At 41.1% G+C, this 18,275-nt stretch overlaps 1 protein-coding gene across 1 annotated transcript; it reads left to right on the top strand.

Annotated features, from left to right (window-relative positions):
• Nucleotides 1-4,756: 4,756 nt before the first annotated feature.
• LOC146059607 (matrix metalloproteinase-18-like) lies at nt 4,757-18,032 on the top strand. Its single transcript, XM_083171968.1, has 10 exons — nt 4,757-4,864; nt 6,509-6,753; nt 6,839-6,987; nt 7,086-7,211; nt 8,297-8,458; nt 11,654-11,780; nt 11,875-12,005; nt 12,401-12,560; nt 13,968-14,071; nt 17,902-18,032. The coding sequence occupies exons 1-10, from the start codon at nt 4,757-4,759 to the stop codon at nt 18,030-18,032; spliced, it is 1,443 nt and encodes a 480-aa protein (XP_083028094.1).
• The last annotated feature ends 243 nt before the right edge of the window (nt 18,033-18,275 follow it).

Below are 18,275 nucleotides of genomic sequence, written 5' to 3'. Positions count from 1 at the left end.
TCTCCCCCTTTCCCTTTAGTTCAGCTACCTTCAGCAGCACCGGGTCTCCCAAAAACTCAGGTCTCACACGGGACTGAGGGCCAGGTCTCCTGAGGACTCAGGGCAGAGTTTCCAGTAGATGTAGCAGTGGGTCTCCTGTGGATATAGCTCCGGGTCTCCCACTAATGTAGCGGCGGGTCTCCCCGGACTATGCATCGGGTCTTCAGAAAACACAGGGGTAGATATATTAATCTCGGTGAAGTGATAAACTGTCTGGTTTTTATCACCGGCCAATCAGTTCCTACCTGTGAAGTTACAGGCTTGATTTGAAATATGACAGGTAGGAGCTGATTGGTCGGTGATAAAACACAGACAGTTTATCACTTCAGCAAGCTTAATAAATCTATCCCACAGTGCTGGATCTTCCACATGGAGCGGGTCTCCTTGGCACAGTGCTACCAGCAGGTTAGATTTAGTTTTCGTGCTGGGACCACCAGAGATGGAGTAGGAAAGAGGAGGGGAGTGCCTGTATTGACTCCTTCCTCCTTCATTGCACAACCCACCGCCACTGACCAGGTCAGTACAAACTCAAGAGAGTGCAGGGGATTGCGTGCTTGGTCTGTTCACTATGTAAATGAAAAACTATTTTTCACATTATGTTAGTAAAACTAACTTTGATAAATATGCCAGTAAATCATTTAGGGGGAAATTTACTAAAGGAAATTTGTAAAAAATTGTTGTATTTGTATCCAGAAATACACTTATTTTTTACATTTACTATCCCGAAAATACGGCAATTCGTATTTGTATTGATGTGCTATCAATACGAATACGAATTGCCATATTTTCAGGATAGTAAATGTCAAAAATAAGTGTATTTCTGGATACAAATACACCAATTTTTTACAAATTTCCTTTAGTAAATTTCCCCCTTAATGTGTATGTTTTCTGAGTTTTAGTCCAAAACAGTATCAGAGTAAACCAGAAATGCATTAAAAACATTTTTTTTAGGTTTTCTACTGCTTTTTGCAAATGTATTAATGCCCCGGTGCCAACAGAGATGGTATAACTGTCCCTAACTGCTATTTACAGGCTGTTCTTGACAAATGACAGTTAGAGGCTGGTTGGTTGGTACTTTGGGTGGGATGTACCAACCACTTGCAGTACTTCACCACCTATAGCATTTGCATATGTAGTATGTACTAATGATTAGCAACGCAAAGAACAGCTCTCCCGTTGTGATGCTCTTCGGTGTCTGGATGCGGGATGCCGCAGGAAACAATGCGGAATGAAGCCCATAGGTGGAATTACTCTCTGCATTAGAGCCCTGGCAATGGGGCTTCACTGCAATCAGTACATTCATACAAAAAATGTTTTTTGCCACATTTCTGCCTTAGTACATCCCGCCCTTTATCTCCATCCACTATCACTCTCCAAAGCTTAGTATATAGATCCTTGGGTCCCGATTCTGTATACACAATGCACAATGCAGTGCCTTTTTTTAACGTTTAAGCTGCCCATACACGGTACAATTGTTGGGTGCGATGAGATGCCGCTCCCCTCACACATCTCATCGCACAGTGCTGCACATACTTTTTGTACTAGATCTCATCTCATCTCATTGCACTGCAAAACTTATGTGATGAGATGCGATATTGTATACAATAGATGCACCGTGATGGGCACCTTAAATTCCCTTGTGCATAATCTGCGACTTTGTACATGTTTAAAACAAATTCCTGTGCGGTTAAAGTGACTGCCCAGCATCTCTAGTGCACCGTGAGTGGTGTTTTCCCAGCATCTGTAATGTAAATAAATGTTAAGACTCCATTCAACGACTCTCAAACCATCTCAGTCATGCCAGGTGTCTCACACCATGTGGCATATACATCTATATGGTAGGGGCGGTGTTATTTATGATCATACATCCTTCAACAGGATATCACAGGGATGACTAATTCCTATTTATAATGATTTAATCTAAACAAAATACAGAGACAAACCCATATACTCTATTTATAAATGTGGAATTTTTGACTTTATAATGATTTAATCTAAACAAAATACAGAGACAAAACCATATACTCTATTTATAAATGTGGAATTTTTTACTTTATACAGTATGGCCTTTATGCAGATCTGATCGCAGTACAAATTTGTTTGGAAAATGGGCAAAACCATGTGCACTGCAGGTGGGGAAGATTTGACATGTGCAGAGAGAGTTAGATTTGCTTGCAGCAGGCCCCTCTAGCCCCCAAATCTGTCTGTTGTTACCCAGTTTGTTTTATCACTGTCTACTATTGTAAAGCGCAACGGAATCTGCTGCGCTATATAAAAAACTATAAATAAATAATATAAAATTTGTGTGGGTTATTTTGTTTCTGTGCAGGGTAAATACTGGTTGCATTATTTTTACACTGCAATTTAGATTTCAGTTTCAACACACCCCACCCAAATTTAACTCTCTCTGCACATGTCACATCTGCCCCACCTGCAGTGCACAAGGTTTTGCCCATTTTCCAAATTTGTACTGAAATCAGATCTGAATAAGGGCCTATGTGTGTAGTAGGTTACTGAGACATAATGTACATGCTTTAGCATTACTACACAACCTTTTGCTAATGGAAATAACTTTGTTTAGCTTCAAGTATTAAATATTTTATTAAATTAACTATTATATTTCTCAAGTCTAAAAAATAATCAAATAAAAAAAAACACTTTATTGGGGTTCTTGTCTAGTTATCTTAAATATCTTAAATAAAATTGAACTCAATACTTAAAATATACCCCTTTACCCCTTTCATAATTCTGCGGATGCCATTTACACATGGCAAAATGTAGGCTACCTGGTACGAAGGTACAGTACCAAATATGTGTGCCACCATTGGTGTAACAACGCTGCCGCAGCCACCGCGATGGCTTGGGGGAGCCAGCACCGGCGGGTCTGTGGGGAGGTCAGCACCCATGTGTACCTCCATCTGACTCCGAGCCCTGCACCGCTGGAGCCCGCACCCTTTGCCAGAAACTTTTTGGGCGGGGGGGAGCAAAATTTATAGTTATGCAGATTCATAAGCACTCCATTTATTTCGCAACCTTGATTGCAGAAGTAGATGTGGGCTGTAATGGGGAGTTATCATGTACATCGCAGCCAGGAGTATCGGGGACAGCAGGAATTAAATACCGAGGCCCGGACTTGATGGTGGGGTCTTGTCTGGGTCAGCTACTAAGGGGAACTGTTTACTGCTGCCTTTAATTTTTACTTAGAATGCCTGCACACCCATATACCGTCCATTGGTAAAATGGGTAAAATTTAAAGTGGTCCTGGAAAATTTTTCAAAAAGTGTCACCCTTACACGCCCACATGATAAAATGGATAGTGTGTATTCTGACATTATTAAACTAAGGTTAAACTTTTAGAATGCAATGGCACAAATGTTCCAATTGACTCTTATTTAACATTTTTATCATAAGTTGTTTATATAAGCTTTTTTTGAAAAAAAATTAGTAAGTTCAGGGACTGTGATACAGAAAGACAATCGGTACGTATACAGTCATGATTAAATCTATAAAAAAATAAGGGGTACATTTACTAAGATTGAATGGGTACGATTGCGCTGATTTGTACCCATTCGATGTAAGATACATCCGGGACCCAGTGCCCAGCTACTTTACAATCAGCCGAATTCGGATGACCTGCTGTTTTTATATATGGCAAGGTCAGACAAATTCAGCTGTATGAACCAATATACTGTGCCGTCGATAAAACTCTATTTAATAGAAAATTTACTGGTGAATTCAGATACAAATGTACCAGTATATATGAATGTCAAATAGACCACGGTTTGAACTGTACGTTCATCCCGGTTTACCTCAAAATACCCCAACTGGGTCTGTGGACAGTACCATCTGATTACATCTTCCACACAAAAACCCATCGGGACTGCTGGCCACCTGGTGAATTACCTGTCGCTATACAACCAAAAGAGATTTACCCCAACCTACCATTAAAAGCATCACTAGTGCTCTACATAATGTTTTTATATTGTACATTAATTAATATGTATTTATGGAATTCCATATATTTTTTTATATTTTACTTTGTATTAAAACACTGTATATAGAACAATTGTCTATCCTTATTCATTATATAACAGGCGGCGCTGGTACATTCTTTCTGTTTTGATTCCCAGGTGACATCTTTCATCGGGTCCTCACTCAGCCAATCAGCAGTTGGTTTCGAGGGAGCTCCATGGCGGATTGGCTGTGTGCCGCTCCATAGACGCCCCTGTTATGAGTTTAACATGGGCATCTATGGGTGGTTCCCACCATAGATGCCCATGTTAAAAATTTAACATGAGCATCTATGGTGGAAACAGCCCATTGACCTCCAATTTAAACTTTGCCCTCTGTATAATAGGCAACCCAGTTTTAATCTGAAAGTGCCGGACCCAGGTCAGTTGTTCTTTTTAATTGCTTATAACTTGTTGGCAGTAAATTATATATTTTCTGTTTGGCTTCAAAACCACTTCCACTCATTAATCATACAGACATTTGGCATAAGTGTGGGGTTTTACGTTGTGGACACTTTGTCATAATATGTTGGCTATGAACACATGGTAACTTTTGCTGTGATTGGAGGAAGTTGTAAAGAGTGAGTCACATTCTGCAGAATGGTTGAGGAACCCAAGTACTGTATAAATAGACAATTATGGCCCTCAGAAAGCCAAAGGTAAGGAGGCAACCTTAAGGAGCATTAGAACCTTAAGGAGAACCAGTCATGAACACTTCATTTCTAGTGCTGCTGCTGTCGGTAGCTTATTGCTCAGCTTTCCCTGCAGAAATTGTTACCAAGGACATCAAGGAAGACGATGCAAAGTTTGCTGAAGTGAGTATATTTAAAACATCTGTATCCAGACATACACTATGGCAGTACGGCTCTCCAGCTGTTGTGAAACTAGAAATCCCAGCATGCTTTGCCATAGTTTTAGCATTTCCTAATAGAAAAATTGTGGCAAGGCATGATGGGACTTCAAAAACAGCTGGAGGGCCATGCCTGCTCTATAGTATGTGTTTTACAGCTACAGTGTGACACAAAGGGATATAGTTTTACAATACTCATTTATTGTGTTTACGGGGAGTGTTATCAAATTTTAGAGGGGTTGATACATCTCCTCCTAATTACTATTTTCTGATTCTCATTGATTTTAACAGTGGCTCTTTGTGAAAGTCAGAGCCCTGCATGCTGATTTGGAAATACATAAACCCAATGCAGGTTTTTCTTTTAATAAATACCAATTCTAAAAGCTGCTGTGAGTATCACCTCATAAGCTGCTGCTCAATAAATCATACCCTATACCTTATTTATTAATCACGGGCCACATAGTGGCCAACCATTGTCAAATTTAGCATATCTCACTCTGAATGCCCGATGTATCAAGCTTCAAAAAGTGATAAAATGGAGAGTGATAAACAACCAGCCAATCAGCTCATACAGATGGGTCTTGTCCCATCCTTGCTGGCGGGTCGCCATGGCGTCTGCGCTGGCGACCCGCCAGCAGCCACGCCAGCGAGGAGACTGAGACGCGCGTGCGTCTCACGCGCACGCGCGTCTCAGTCTCCGTCGCTAGCGCGACGGAAACCCTGTCCGTCTCCGCCTCAGGGAGACGGACAGGGTTAGGGGGGGGTTAGGGGGGGTGCGGGCAGTCGGCGGGGACCCCGGGTTACCGCCGGCAAGCCGGCGGGGACCCGGGGAAACGAATGGAAGCGCCGTCGGAAGGGGACGCGCGCGCCTCTCGTGCGCGCGCGTCCCCTTCTCATGATCGCCATGGCGCTGGCGGGGGATGGCGGCTGGCGACGCCAGCGCTATCCCCTGCCAAGATGGGAAAAGACCCATCTGTACCTGCCATGTTACAGGCTGGGTTTGAAAAATGACAGGCGGGAGCTAATTGGCTGGTTTGTTATCACTCTCCACTTTATCACTTTTTGAAGCTTGGTACATCTGTCCCTTAAGAAGTAAATTTATCAAAGCTTCTAACAATAAAAAGGTATTGTTGAACATAGAAACCAATCAGATTTCTTTCATTTTCTAGGATGCAATAGAGATAATTTGATTGGTTGCTATGGTCAACATGGCCACTTTTTTCAGAAACTTTAGTAAATTGACCCCCATTAGATTCACTGATCTTTTAGATAATATGGATACCAAGCAGTTTGTCATTAGCAAAGATATTTCATAGTAATACATTTTCTAATGTTTCTTTCTCTCTTTATTACATTTCATTAAGTCCCATGTATTAATGAGTAAAAGTAATGTTACAAGAAAATGCACAAAGAAGCAGCAATTTTTTTTTTTCTCACAAATTTGAATTCTCTGGGGGGAATTAACTAAGTTTATCTAAGTAAATAAACCCCTCAGTATCTATTTTATTAAACAGTTTGCATTTATTCATAATATTTTAATGCCTTTAACGCTAATTCAGATCACTTCCGAAAAGGTTTCTAGTTTTGATCATCCTTTTCACTTTTGTAGGAATATTTGACAAAATACTACAATCTGCAGCCAAATGTAGGCCGCCAGGCCAGATCGAAGACCACCAGTCGGTTTTCAGAGAAAATCAGCGAAATGCAAAAGTTTTTGGGATTGCAAGTGACAGGAAAACTGGACTCGGACACCATGGAAATGATGCACCAGCCAAGGTGCGGGGTTGCTGACATGGCAGAATTTAGCACCTTCCCAGGAAACCCCGGCTGGAGGAAAAGAGATCTTACTTACAGGTAACAAAAACGAAATTACCTTAACTGGTGACAATGCTATAGGTAAATTGAATATAAAATAATTAAATTATTTTTATATTGTCAGAATTTTGAATTATACACCAGACATGACCAGATCGGAGGTTGATTTAGCTATTCAGAGGGCTTTCAAGGTTTGGAGTGACGTAGCCCCCCTGACTTTCACCCGAGTGTATGATGGAGCTTCCGATATTGAGATTTTGTTTGCAGCTGGATGTAAGATCCATGTGATATGATCCCTATCCCAATATGCAACATTAAGAACATAAATACTTTAAGATACCTACAAGACCCTTTTCGTTCTCTGTCAACAGATCATAATGACTATTACCCATTTGATGGCCAATATGGAAAACTGGCACATGCCTTTGCCCCCGGCAATAGACTTGGTGGAGATGCCCACTTTGATGAGGATGAGTCATGGACAAGTGGGTCGAATGGTGGGTTCCTCTTTTTGTGCTCATTTTCTGTATACTGTAAGTATAGACTGGAAGCTTATATTAGGGTCCTCTTCTAGTCATTGTCTTTTTTATAATTATGATAATGGCACAATGTAATTATTTATCTATGTTATTATTTATACCGTCTGCATTTGTGTTATCTTTTGCATCTGGATGTACTCTTTCTGTGCTACAGAACCCTTGTTGTGCCTTATAAATAGTTTATTAAAATATATACATTTAACATTTTCTCTTGTCATTTTAAATGCACATTTTGCAGGAATTTTCCTTATGTTATTATTATACGTATTTATAGAGCTTTTCATAAACAATGATAGTCTTATGTCTGGACTATACTTTTTGAAATTCAGTTCTTCACAATGCTAATATCACTAATATAATTAATTTAAAAAAAAAATTGATCCAGTTGACATTGAATGTATTAGTTGATAAATTAAAATTTCCATGGGACACTGAAAATACAATATATGGAATATATGCTGATAAAATTTGCATATGTCAGTCCAGAGTGCCCCTTGTAGGAATTCTTGTTTCTTTCGCTGTTTGTAAATTGAATGTATTAGCACAGGTTACAAACGGCTGATCTTTTCAAAGTCATCTGAATTTAAAGTTACATTTTAATTATTAAAAATAATTCTAAGAATTTGTAAGCAATAAACACCCTAGTCATACAAATAAGTGAACAATATATTTCATTCTCATTGATGTACTTTATAATTGAGTAAAATGGAATACAGTTACATATATTCCTATAGTTAGTAGAAATGAAAAAATTACACTTTGGAATTGGTGTAACTCAAAAAGTGTCATTTAGCAACAAAAAAAAAAAAATGTTTTACCCTGGTCTTTTTCCATTTACTTTGCCATTAGTATACAATTCACTCTAATATTTTGAATATAATAAAATAATAAAGCCCTATGATTCAATTGGGTGGAATAAAGAAACAAACACATTTCTCCCAGTAAAACAAAAAAATACCCTAAAAAATAAAAACTACTCAAATATTAAGCATACAAAATGGATATACAAGGTCATATTCTTATGGAAGTTCTTTTATTTAAAGGAATTAACTTGTTCCTCGTGGCTGCCCACGAAGTTGGTCATTCCCTTGGTCTCTTCCACTCCAACGACCCCAGTGCCCTGATGTGGCCAAACTACCATTTTACTGAGCCCAGTGAATTCCGCCTTCCTGAAGATGACATCATTGGAATTCAGTCACTCTACGGTAAGATAGCATCATATCACACATGTGCATGAAGATGTTCAGTAGTTGGTTCAGAATTGAACACATTGGGTACCCTGGAATAGCTAAAAGGTTTAATGAGAATACTAGGTGATTCATCGTGCCCTACGGGCGCTCTTCACACCGGCGTAAGGGGCGGCGCCCCCTTAATTTGTGAACGTTTGTATATGAGAAATATGGTTAGAATTGTATGAAAGATGCCCTGTATTGCAACTTGGGTGTCCGCGAATCGCGGGAGGGGGGGGTCGTGGGGGGTGCCGCGAATTGCGGGAGGGGGGGTCGCGGGGGCTGCCGCGAATTGCGGGAGGGGGGTTGCAAGGGGGTGGTTGCTGCGAATCGCGGAAGGGGAAGGATTGCAGAGAATCACGGGAGGGGGGGTGGCGGGGGGGGGTGGGTTGCCGCAAATCGCGGGAGGGGGGGTTGTGGAGGGTGTGCCGTGAATCGCGGGAGGGGGGTCACGGGGTGGGGTGCCGAGAATCGCGGGAGGGGGGGTCGCAGGGGGGGGGGTGGTAGTGTGACGTGAATCACCACAAGAAAAAATCAACACAGGAAGGTCAACACATGTAAATGTTGACATAAGTGTGGCACTTCATTAGTGTCCATGTCGACACATGAGAATGAATATGAAAACATTAAAAAAATGAAAAATAAATCTTCAAAAACTCATGTCAACCTTTTTCATTGTCGACCATAGCCATGTCAGTGTTTTTCATGTGCCCAGCGTTACACACACTCACACACTTTGAGTGACAGATGTAGCCAAATATATAAGAGTTGTTGTAATATATTTATTTATTACCAGTTTCTTATATATCGCACACATATTCTGCAGCACTTTCAGAATATCTGAACATTCACATCAGTCCCTGCCCCAGTGGAGCTTACAATCTATATCCCATACGGGATACGGTCGTATTATTGACCACACTTTGGACAACAGTAATTAGGTCGACACCGTTGGGTCGACATGCAGGAAGGTAAACAGGGTTCTAGGTCGAAATGGTTGAAGGTCGACAGGTGTCTAGGTCGACAGGGGACAATGTTGACATGGTTTTAGGTCGACATATCGTTAGGTCGACATGGGTTATGTCGCGAGGTCGGTTTTTTCACTGTTTTTTGAGCCGACATGTGCCGACAGGCAATATTTCATGTCCTACCATCCACTAGGACGTGGTGTAATAAAATAGTGTGCCGAGCGCAGAGAGGCACTGTGCTCGAAGCATCGCGAGCAAAGCGAGCGATGCGAGGGGCTGCGGTTGACTTCAAACAGAGTCCATGTCAACTGTGTCGACATAGGGGTAAAAAAAACTGTGAAAAAACCCATGTCGACCTCGCGACCTGTCGACATAACTCATGTCGACATAATGCTATGTCGACCTAAAACCATGTCAACATAGTCCCCTGTCGACCTAGACACCTGTCGACCTTCATCCATGTTGACCTAGAACCCTGTCGACCTTCCTGCGTGTTGACGATCCACACCCATTCCATACCACATGTACACACACACACAAATTCATTCTAGGGTTCATTTTGTTGGGAGCCAATTAACCTACCAGCATATTGTATTTATGGATTGTGGGACAAAACCAGAGTACCCGGAGTAAACCCACGCAAAGTACACTGAGAATATTCAAACTCTGCACAGTTAGGGCCATGGTGGAAACCCATGACCTCAGCTACTTTATGTGACGGGGCAAACGCAGGATTTTCAGAAGGGGGTTTCCAGAGGGGCGGAGCAAAGCACGGAGATGGATTCTTAGGTGACCCAGTATATGCCGGGTCAGTTAAAGTATTATAGATAGACCAAATGTATATAAATAATAATATATATATATATACAGTATGCATACATACAGATGTAACGGGTCTCATCTTTGCAGGGGATGGCGATGCCATCGCCATCCCCTGCCCCGCCGCCATCTGTATGCCGGAAGGGGACGTGCGCGCCCGTCCCCTTCCGACGGTGCTGCCCTCGGTCGCCCAGTGCCCCCCCCCCGGGCGACCGCACCCCCCGCAGCCTCCTCGGGTCCCCCCCCCTACCCCCTTGAGCGGGAGGCGGACAGTAATGCATCCGCCTTGCCGCCCGGATACTGAGACGCGCGTGTGTGGGAGACGCACGCGCGTCTCAGTCAGATAGCGGATCGCCAGCAAAGACGAGACCCGGTACATCTGTATATACACCCAAACACACACACACACATTATATATATATATATATATATATATATATATATATATATATATATATACATACATACATACATACATACATGGGCGTCAACAGCAGTGTAGACCCCTGGGCATAGCAATGTATTGGGGCCCCTACAGATCCTCCAGCGGTAGGGGTGAGGGAAGCTTTGATGTCCCGCGGGTGGTAGGGGGTATTATATCAACCGCTCAGCATGTAGGGCCTGGATCAGTAATTTCCACTAATTACCCCTTTACTGCACAGATGGTGGGAGATGAGGTGGGAGAAGGGGGCATTGGGCTGCATGAAGGGGCCTGATACATAACTTCCAGGGTGGTAGAGGATGTTTAATACACAGAGGAGGGGTGTACAGTGGAGTGGGCTTATTATTCATCATTTTCTGGTAGGAGGACAGCTTGCTTGACTGCAGATATCTCCAGTTCCCGGAAATAGATTTCTTAGATTTTAATGAAATTAAAAACTAGAGAATCCCACCTACCAAATGGTACTGGGGACTAGGGGATCAGATTTCAGGAGGCAGAGCAATCTTCTAACGAGAATATAAAACTACATACCAGGTGTGTGGAGCTGGAGCAGTAATCAGCTGCTGGAAGGCTGATATCTCTGGTTCTGGGAAAAGTAGAGACAAGCTCCTAGTGTCTTTAAAAGGGGGAGAGTCCCAGCTTTTGGAATATATCCTCGGAAAAACTCTAAGTCAGAGAGAACCTGAAATATCTGACTGGGAAGAGCAATTAACAGGCTTGGATGGGGACCACTGTTTGAAGTCAGATATCTCCGGTTCCCAAGGGCCGATTTTTTTAATTATTGTAACCATGGAAAGAGGGGTCCCTCAGCTTTCAGTCTATGACCCATAGACTCCTGGGGGCATTTCTGGGTACTCAAAAACCCCCCCTGCATGCGCCACTGTGGCAGTAATGCTAACCTTTACACGATTCTTGCTATATTATTTTATACCTTTATAACAGGAGCAAGAGAAATCCCTTCTGTACCTGAAACACCAAGCCAACCAAGCAACCCATCTATTTGCCAGACCAACAATGCTTTTGATGCTGTAACGACTCTACGCGGGGAAATCTTATTCTTCAAAGACAAGTAAGATTCTGTTTTAGGAATTCTGAAATGCATTTCTACCTTTTAAAGTTGAATTATTGAAATTCGATCAATAATCATTGTTTTTGTTCAACAGAACTTTATTTAGACATCTCCAGGATTCAAAAGTTGTACACAGTTTAATCAGCTCATACTGGTCCTCACTCCCAAATCACATTCAGGCAGCTTATGAGTATGAGGAAAAGGACCAAGTTCTTATCTTCAAAGGTATCTTTTATTTTTTATTCTTATGGGTTTATAAAGCCACTTTGATTATTCTGTACAGCTGGTTTGTGATGCTAAGAATGTTATTGGTGCTCAAAATAAAGTCACATTAGCCATTGTAGCCTATACTAATAACTCAGTCATCATCATCAACTATTTATCACCCATTATCCTAGATTTACAGAAACATTATTATTGATATCAAATCACATTTATTTTGATCATTTTTAAATGTGACATAATAGTATGAATACATAGGGTAGGTAGAATAAAGTGATTTTTAAAAAAAAATACAATACATTAATGAGTGTTCTAAGCAGGTCAAAACCATGTTAGCAGCTAAAACTAGTATATACTGCAGTATATCATTTATTGTATTCTTATATTTGTTTCCTCAGGTGCAAAATACTGGGTTATAAGCAGTTTAGAAGTCACACAGGATTCCCCAAAGAGCATTTACCAGTTGGGTTTTTCTCGGAATGTTAAGAAAATTGATGCCGCTGTCCACGATGAATCAAAAGGAAAAACATATTTCTTTGTTGGCGATAAATATTGGAGGTACATAATTAAGGATACGGTCATTGGGTAACCAGCAAGTAGGTCGACAAGCATTAGCTCAACACCACTAGGTCAACATGCAGGAAGGTCGACATGACTTAAGATGGACATGCAGGAAGGTCGACATGACTTAAGGTCGACATGGGTTAGATCAACAGGGTCATTAGGTCGACAGGGTCATTAGATCAACATGGGGAAGGTCGACAGTCAAAATGTTGACATGGGGTTTTTTACTGTTCTTTGAGCCGACATGTGCCTACAAGCGGTATTTTATGCTCTACCATGCGAGGGGACACGGTGGTACATTTTGGTTTGAAATGTCGACATGTTTTTTTTTTACTGTTATTTGAGCCGACATGTGCCGACCGGTGGTATACTTCATGCCCTACCTTCCACTTGGGCATGGTGGAAGAATAAAACAGTGTGCCGAGCATAGCGAGCCCGAAGCATGGCGAGCTCAATGAGCCATGCGAGGGAACGCAGTGCTACGTTTTAATGTTTATGTTGACTGTGTCGATATTCGGGGAAAAAAGGGAAAAAAAACAAAAAAATAGTCGACTTTTCACCTGTCGACCTAATGGCCCTGTCAACCTAACCCACGTTGACCTTCAGTTATGTCGACCTTAAGCCATGTCGACCTTAAGACATTTTGACCTACTTTCTGGTGACCTAATGAGCCATACCCCATTATTATAACATTTGTAGAACGAATAATTCAATTTAGTAAACTCACTTAACAGTACATTATTTCTAGACCTTACACTTTTGCAAACTCTGAGGGCGACATTTAATAGGATGAGAGTTTTAGTCACTTTCCAAAATCGACCATTATCACACTTTTTAAAATCGCATTTTTTGCCGTGAATTCGCATATTTAATGAGCTGCGTGTTCCGGACAAAAAAGTGCTATATGGTGCGATAATGGGCGATTTTTAGCCATGAAAATGTGCGATTTTTAGTCATGAAAATGTGCGAATTTGAGGAAATGTGCAATTTGTGTTAAAAAAGAAAGAAAAAAAAATGACGTGAGGTCCCCCCTCCTGATCATAACCAGCCCCAAGCTCATTGAGCTGGACCTGGTTCCAAAAATACAGGGGAAAAAAATCTGGGGGTCCCCCATATTTTGAAAACAGGTCCGGCTCAATGAGCCTGGTGCTGATTATGCTCAGGAGGGGGACCTCATTAAATATGCGATTTGTATACTTTATAATGGGAAAACATCTGGATGCGAGTTCCTGTGGTACTAAAAATTGCACCTTCAGAATGTGCAATTTTGCAGCAAAATCTGCGTTTTTTGACGTTTTTCGCATCTCATTAAATATGCGATTTTGACCCCTGGGGGCAGGTTATGCATTTATTGGCATATAGATACAATCACTTATTTAAATGTTTTCATACTTTTGGCAGTTATGATGAGCAAAATCAGAGAATGGACGCTGGATCACCTAGGAATATAAGAGACAACTTCCCAGGTGTTGGAACAAAAATTAAATCTGCTTTTCAAAAAAATGGTAAGTGGATACTATAAATGTAACAGTTAATTGTATTTATTTAATTAATAATGAGTAAAAACATTTTTAAATCATATGGTTAATTTTAGTATTTATTATATTTATATTTAGTATTATTATTACTGATGATTCGAAAATAATTCCACTAAGGGGGGGACTTCTATTGGCCTACAGTTATTTAAAATCTGCTAATTGATCCCCAGGGTTATACAAACAGGGCCAGATCCACAATGGGCCTGATGGAGTTACAGCTCCAGGCCCACTTTCCAAATATGTAGCTGAGGACTGGGGCTTTCCAACGAGCCCAGCCTCGCATCACTATCCCTCTGGGAACCTGGAGATACTGCCGGGCAAAGATGGAACGTTTTCCCCATAGGATAACATGGGACCTGCTAATTTCCACCCCCACCCGGTACTGACGGCTGCCAGTTCTCCCCCTGGCATCACAGTAGCTCATTCGAACCCAAATCACCTGCCCTTCAATTTGATACCAGGCTGATTCATATGGGTTAATTGGTTCCAGATATTGCGGGTAAACCGATTTTTTTATTTCTGAAGTGCAATTTCATGGCTGTTCATGTTCTTTGAGGGCAGATTTTTCTGGAACCAAATGGCCCAGTTTCATGGGACCAAAATCATTCGAAGTCCACTTAAAAGTTCTTCCATATGATACTGGTCTCATGTAAATGGGTCTGTTGGTTCCTAAGATATAGCCAGTTAAACAATATAGCGGAGTAAAGGGGGGGGGGGGGTTCTCTCCCCCTTCACACCAGAAAATGCAGGGACTAGGCTGGTGTAAAAGGGGCCCTGCATTTTCTGGTGTGAAAGGGGTATTATTTCAAATAGCTGGGACCTGCAGTGCTTTGAATACAGCCAGGCAGCCTCCCGCTCTCTGCCCAGCTGTCAATGGCTGTCACTTCTGCCCGGCGGCGGCTGTCCCCGAGTTACCACGAGCATGTATTCCCCCTTGTATTCCACCTTGGCATGTAATCCCACATGGCAACGAGCATGGAACCCCTGGCAATGAGCACATAGGTAAGCAGCACTTACCATTATGGTGTTTGGCATAATACATAATGGAAATTATGGTGTGTGGCTTAACATGTAATGGGCATTATGGTGTACATTTTAATGCTCGCTATATGTTTGTGGGCATATTGTGTATTTTGGCTCAATCCATGTGGCAAAATGTGAAGTTTGCCTTAATCTGTGTGGCATAACGTGAATGTTGACTCAATCCGTGTGCTGTATAGAATGGACTCACGCCGAAGGGGGTAACCCAGATTTGGGCCACTGGAGTGCCGGGGAAGATATTGTGTGTGCGTATATATATATTTATATATATATATATATATATATATATATATATATATATATAGATATATACAGTGTATGTATATATATATATATATCTATATATATATAGATATATATATATATATCTATATATAAATATATAGATATATATATATATCTATATATATATTATATGCCATTGCACTCTATGCAAGTGTGCATATATATATTATCGGATTCTCTCAGTGCTGGCGATACACTAAAGCACACAGTCTGCAGCCGCCACTGGAAGGTAAGTATATTCTATTTTCCCTCTTTTCTGTGCCAGGCCCTTGCATATGCCAACCGCTGCCATTTTCCAGCCTATACTAAACCCTTTGCATTTTTCCTATTTCCTATATTCAGGCCCATTTCGAGCTTAATCTGGCACTGTATACACCAAAGTCAGCCCAACACCATCACTTATAGGGGATTTTTTTCAAATCCTACTAATGTCCCTAAAAAATTCCCTGACAATTAGCTAGTTTTTGGGAAGCTGGCAGAAAAATACATAGATCTGGGAAATTAACATGGATTCTATGGCCAAAATTTACTAAACTGAGAGTTCTATTTCACAAGGGATGTTGCTATGGGCAAACAATCAGAATTTACTTATTAATTATTCTGCACATTTTAGAAGATAGTACTACTGGTACTTTTCCTTCTCTGCTTAAACATGCAGTGATTACTCCCATTCTGAAAAAAACACAATTCTGACCCTAACTCTCTCTCTAACTATCGTCCTATCTCTCAGCTCCCATGCCTCTCCAAGCTACTGGAGAGACTTGTCTACTCTCACCTCACAAACTTTCTTAACTCTCACACCCTTTTAGACCTGCTTCAGTCAGGCTTTCGCTCCCAACACTCCACTGAGACAGCACTGACTAAAGTGGTGAATGATCTGGTAACTGCTAAGTCTAAAGGCCATTACTCACTACTTATTCTTCTAGATCTTTCTGCTGCATTTGACACTGTGGATCACACTCTTCTCCTACAAACACTACACTCCCTAGGTCTTAATGATACAGCCCTTTCCTGGTTCACATCTTACCTATCTGATCACTCTTTCAGTGTTCGCTTCTCTGACTCTACTTCCTCTTCACTACCTCTGTCAGTCGGAATTCCGCAAGGCTCAGTCTTAGGTCCTCTGCTTTTCTCAATCTATACTTACTCTCTTGGAAAACTAATCAGCTCTTTCAGATTTCAGTATCACTTGTATGCGGATGATACTCAAATCTATCTATAAACCCCAGAGTTGTCACCAGTGGTTTTGGGCCGAGTCTCTGAATTTCTCTCTGCCATCTCATCTTGGATGTCCTCTTGCCAACTCAAACTCAATATTTCCAAAAAGGAATTACATATATTCCCGCCAACTAAGAACAGTTACCATCCTGATATCTCCATCGCTGTTAGCAATTCGACAATATACTCTACCCCACAAGCTCGTTGCTTAGAGGTCATCCTCGACTCTGAACTGTCCTTTCTTCCCCAGATTCAATCTGTCTCCAAATCATGTTACATGCATAAAAAAAAACATATCCAAAATACGACCGTATCTCACACAAGACACTACTAAGTCTCTTATCCATGCACTCATTATATCCCGCATTGATTATTGCAATAGTCTCCTAACTGGTCTTCCCAAGAACAGACTATCACCACTGCAATCAATTTTAAATGCTGCTGCTAGACTGATCTTCCTTGCAAGATGCTCAGCGGGCTGCTCCTATCCTATGGAATGCCCTTCCACCCACAATAAGACTCTCCACTAGTCTCCAAACTTTCAAGTGTTCCCTGAAAACTTACCTCTTCAGGCAAGCCTATCATATTTAAGTTGTACACGCATAACCCTCTGAGGCACTTATGTATTATATAGCTTCCCTTCTGGACTTGTAACTTGGTGGGACTGCTATGCTATTACTGGTGCCTGTCCTTGTGTTTCCCTCCTATATGCCTATAGATTGTAAGCTTGCAGCAGGGCCCTCTAACCCCAAGTCTGTCTGTTGTTACCCAGTTTGTGTTATCACTGTCTACTATTGTAAAGCGCAACGGAATCTGCTGCGCTATATAAGAAACTGTAAATAAATAAATAGTAACTGATTGGTTGCCCATAGCAACATCCGATTCCCATGTGATATAGAACTCCTGTCAGTAAATTTTAACCTACTGTATGTGTTTTCATTTACATAAAATAATGAAAATATTAGCTCCTGAAAAATGATCAGGGCTAATTGAATTCCCCCAAAGCCATGAAAAAATCTTTCCATCCAACAAGTAGAACCTCAGAAGTCCCACTATGTGGGACTCCACCCTATGGGGAGATACATCCTTCCCTAACTAGAATGGACTAGAACCAAAGAAATGATCCAGAGCAGATGGCAGATCAGGGAGAAGGAATAAAATCCACACAAATGGGTAATAGAATTTTTAGATAATGATTGCAAACATACAGTATGAGCTGCTTAAATATAATTAACAATTTTCTTTATTTTCAGGGTTCCTGTATTTATTTGACGGACATGATCAGTATGAGTTCAGCACTGCTAAAAGGAGAGTAACGCGTCTGCTGAAGAACAATAGCTGGCTGAAATGTGGAAGTGAAAATAAAATGAAGAAATATTTTTAGAAATTGAATTACATGTGCATTTTATATTTTCTTATTTAAATCCCCTGTATTCCTACAATGTATTTATTATTATTTATTAACAGTTTCTTATATAGCGCACATATATTACGCAGCGCTTTATAGAGAATATTTGAACTTTCACATCAGTCCCTGCCCCAGTGGAGCTTACAATATATATTCCCTACCACATGTACACGCACACACAGACATTCTAGGGTTAATTATTGTTGGAAGTCAATTAAC

This window comes from Crinia signifera, chromosome 2, assembly GCF_055691185.1.
Source record: "Crinia signifera chromosome 2, ASM5569118v1, whole genome shotgun sequence".
NCBI classification, from domain to species: domain Eukaryota; kingdom Metazoa; phylum Chordata; class Amphibia; order Anura; family Myobatrachidae; genus Crinia; species Crinia signifera.
Note: the sequence above shows the minus strand (reverse complement) of the source record. Positions and strands in the feature narration are given on the sequence as shown.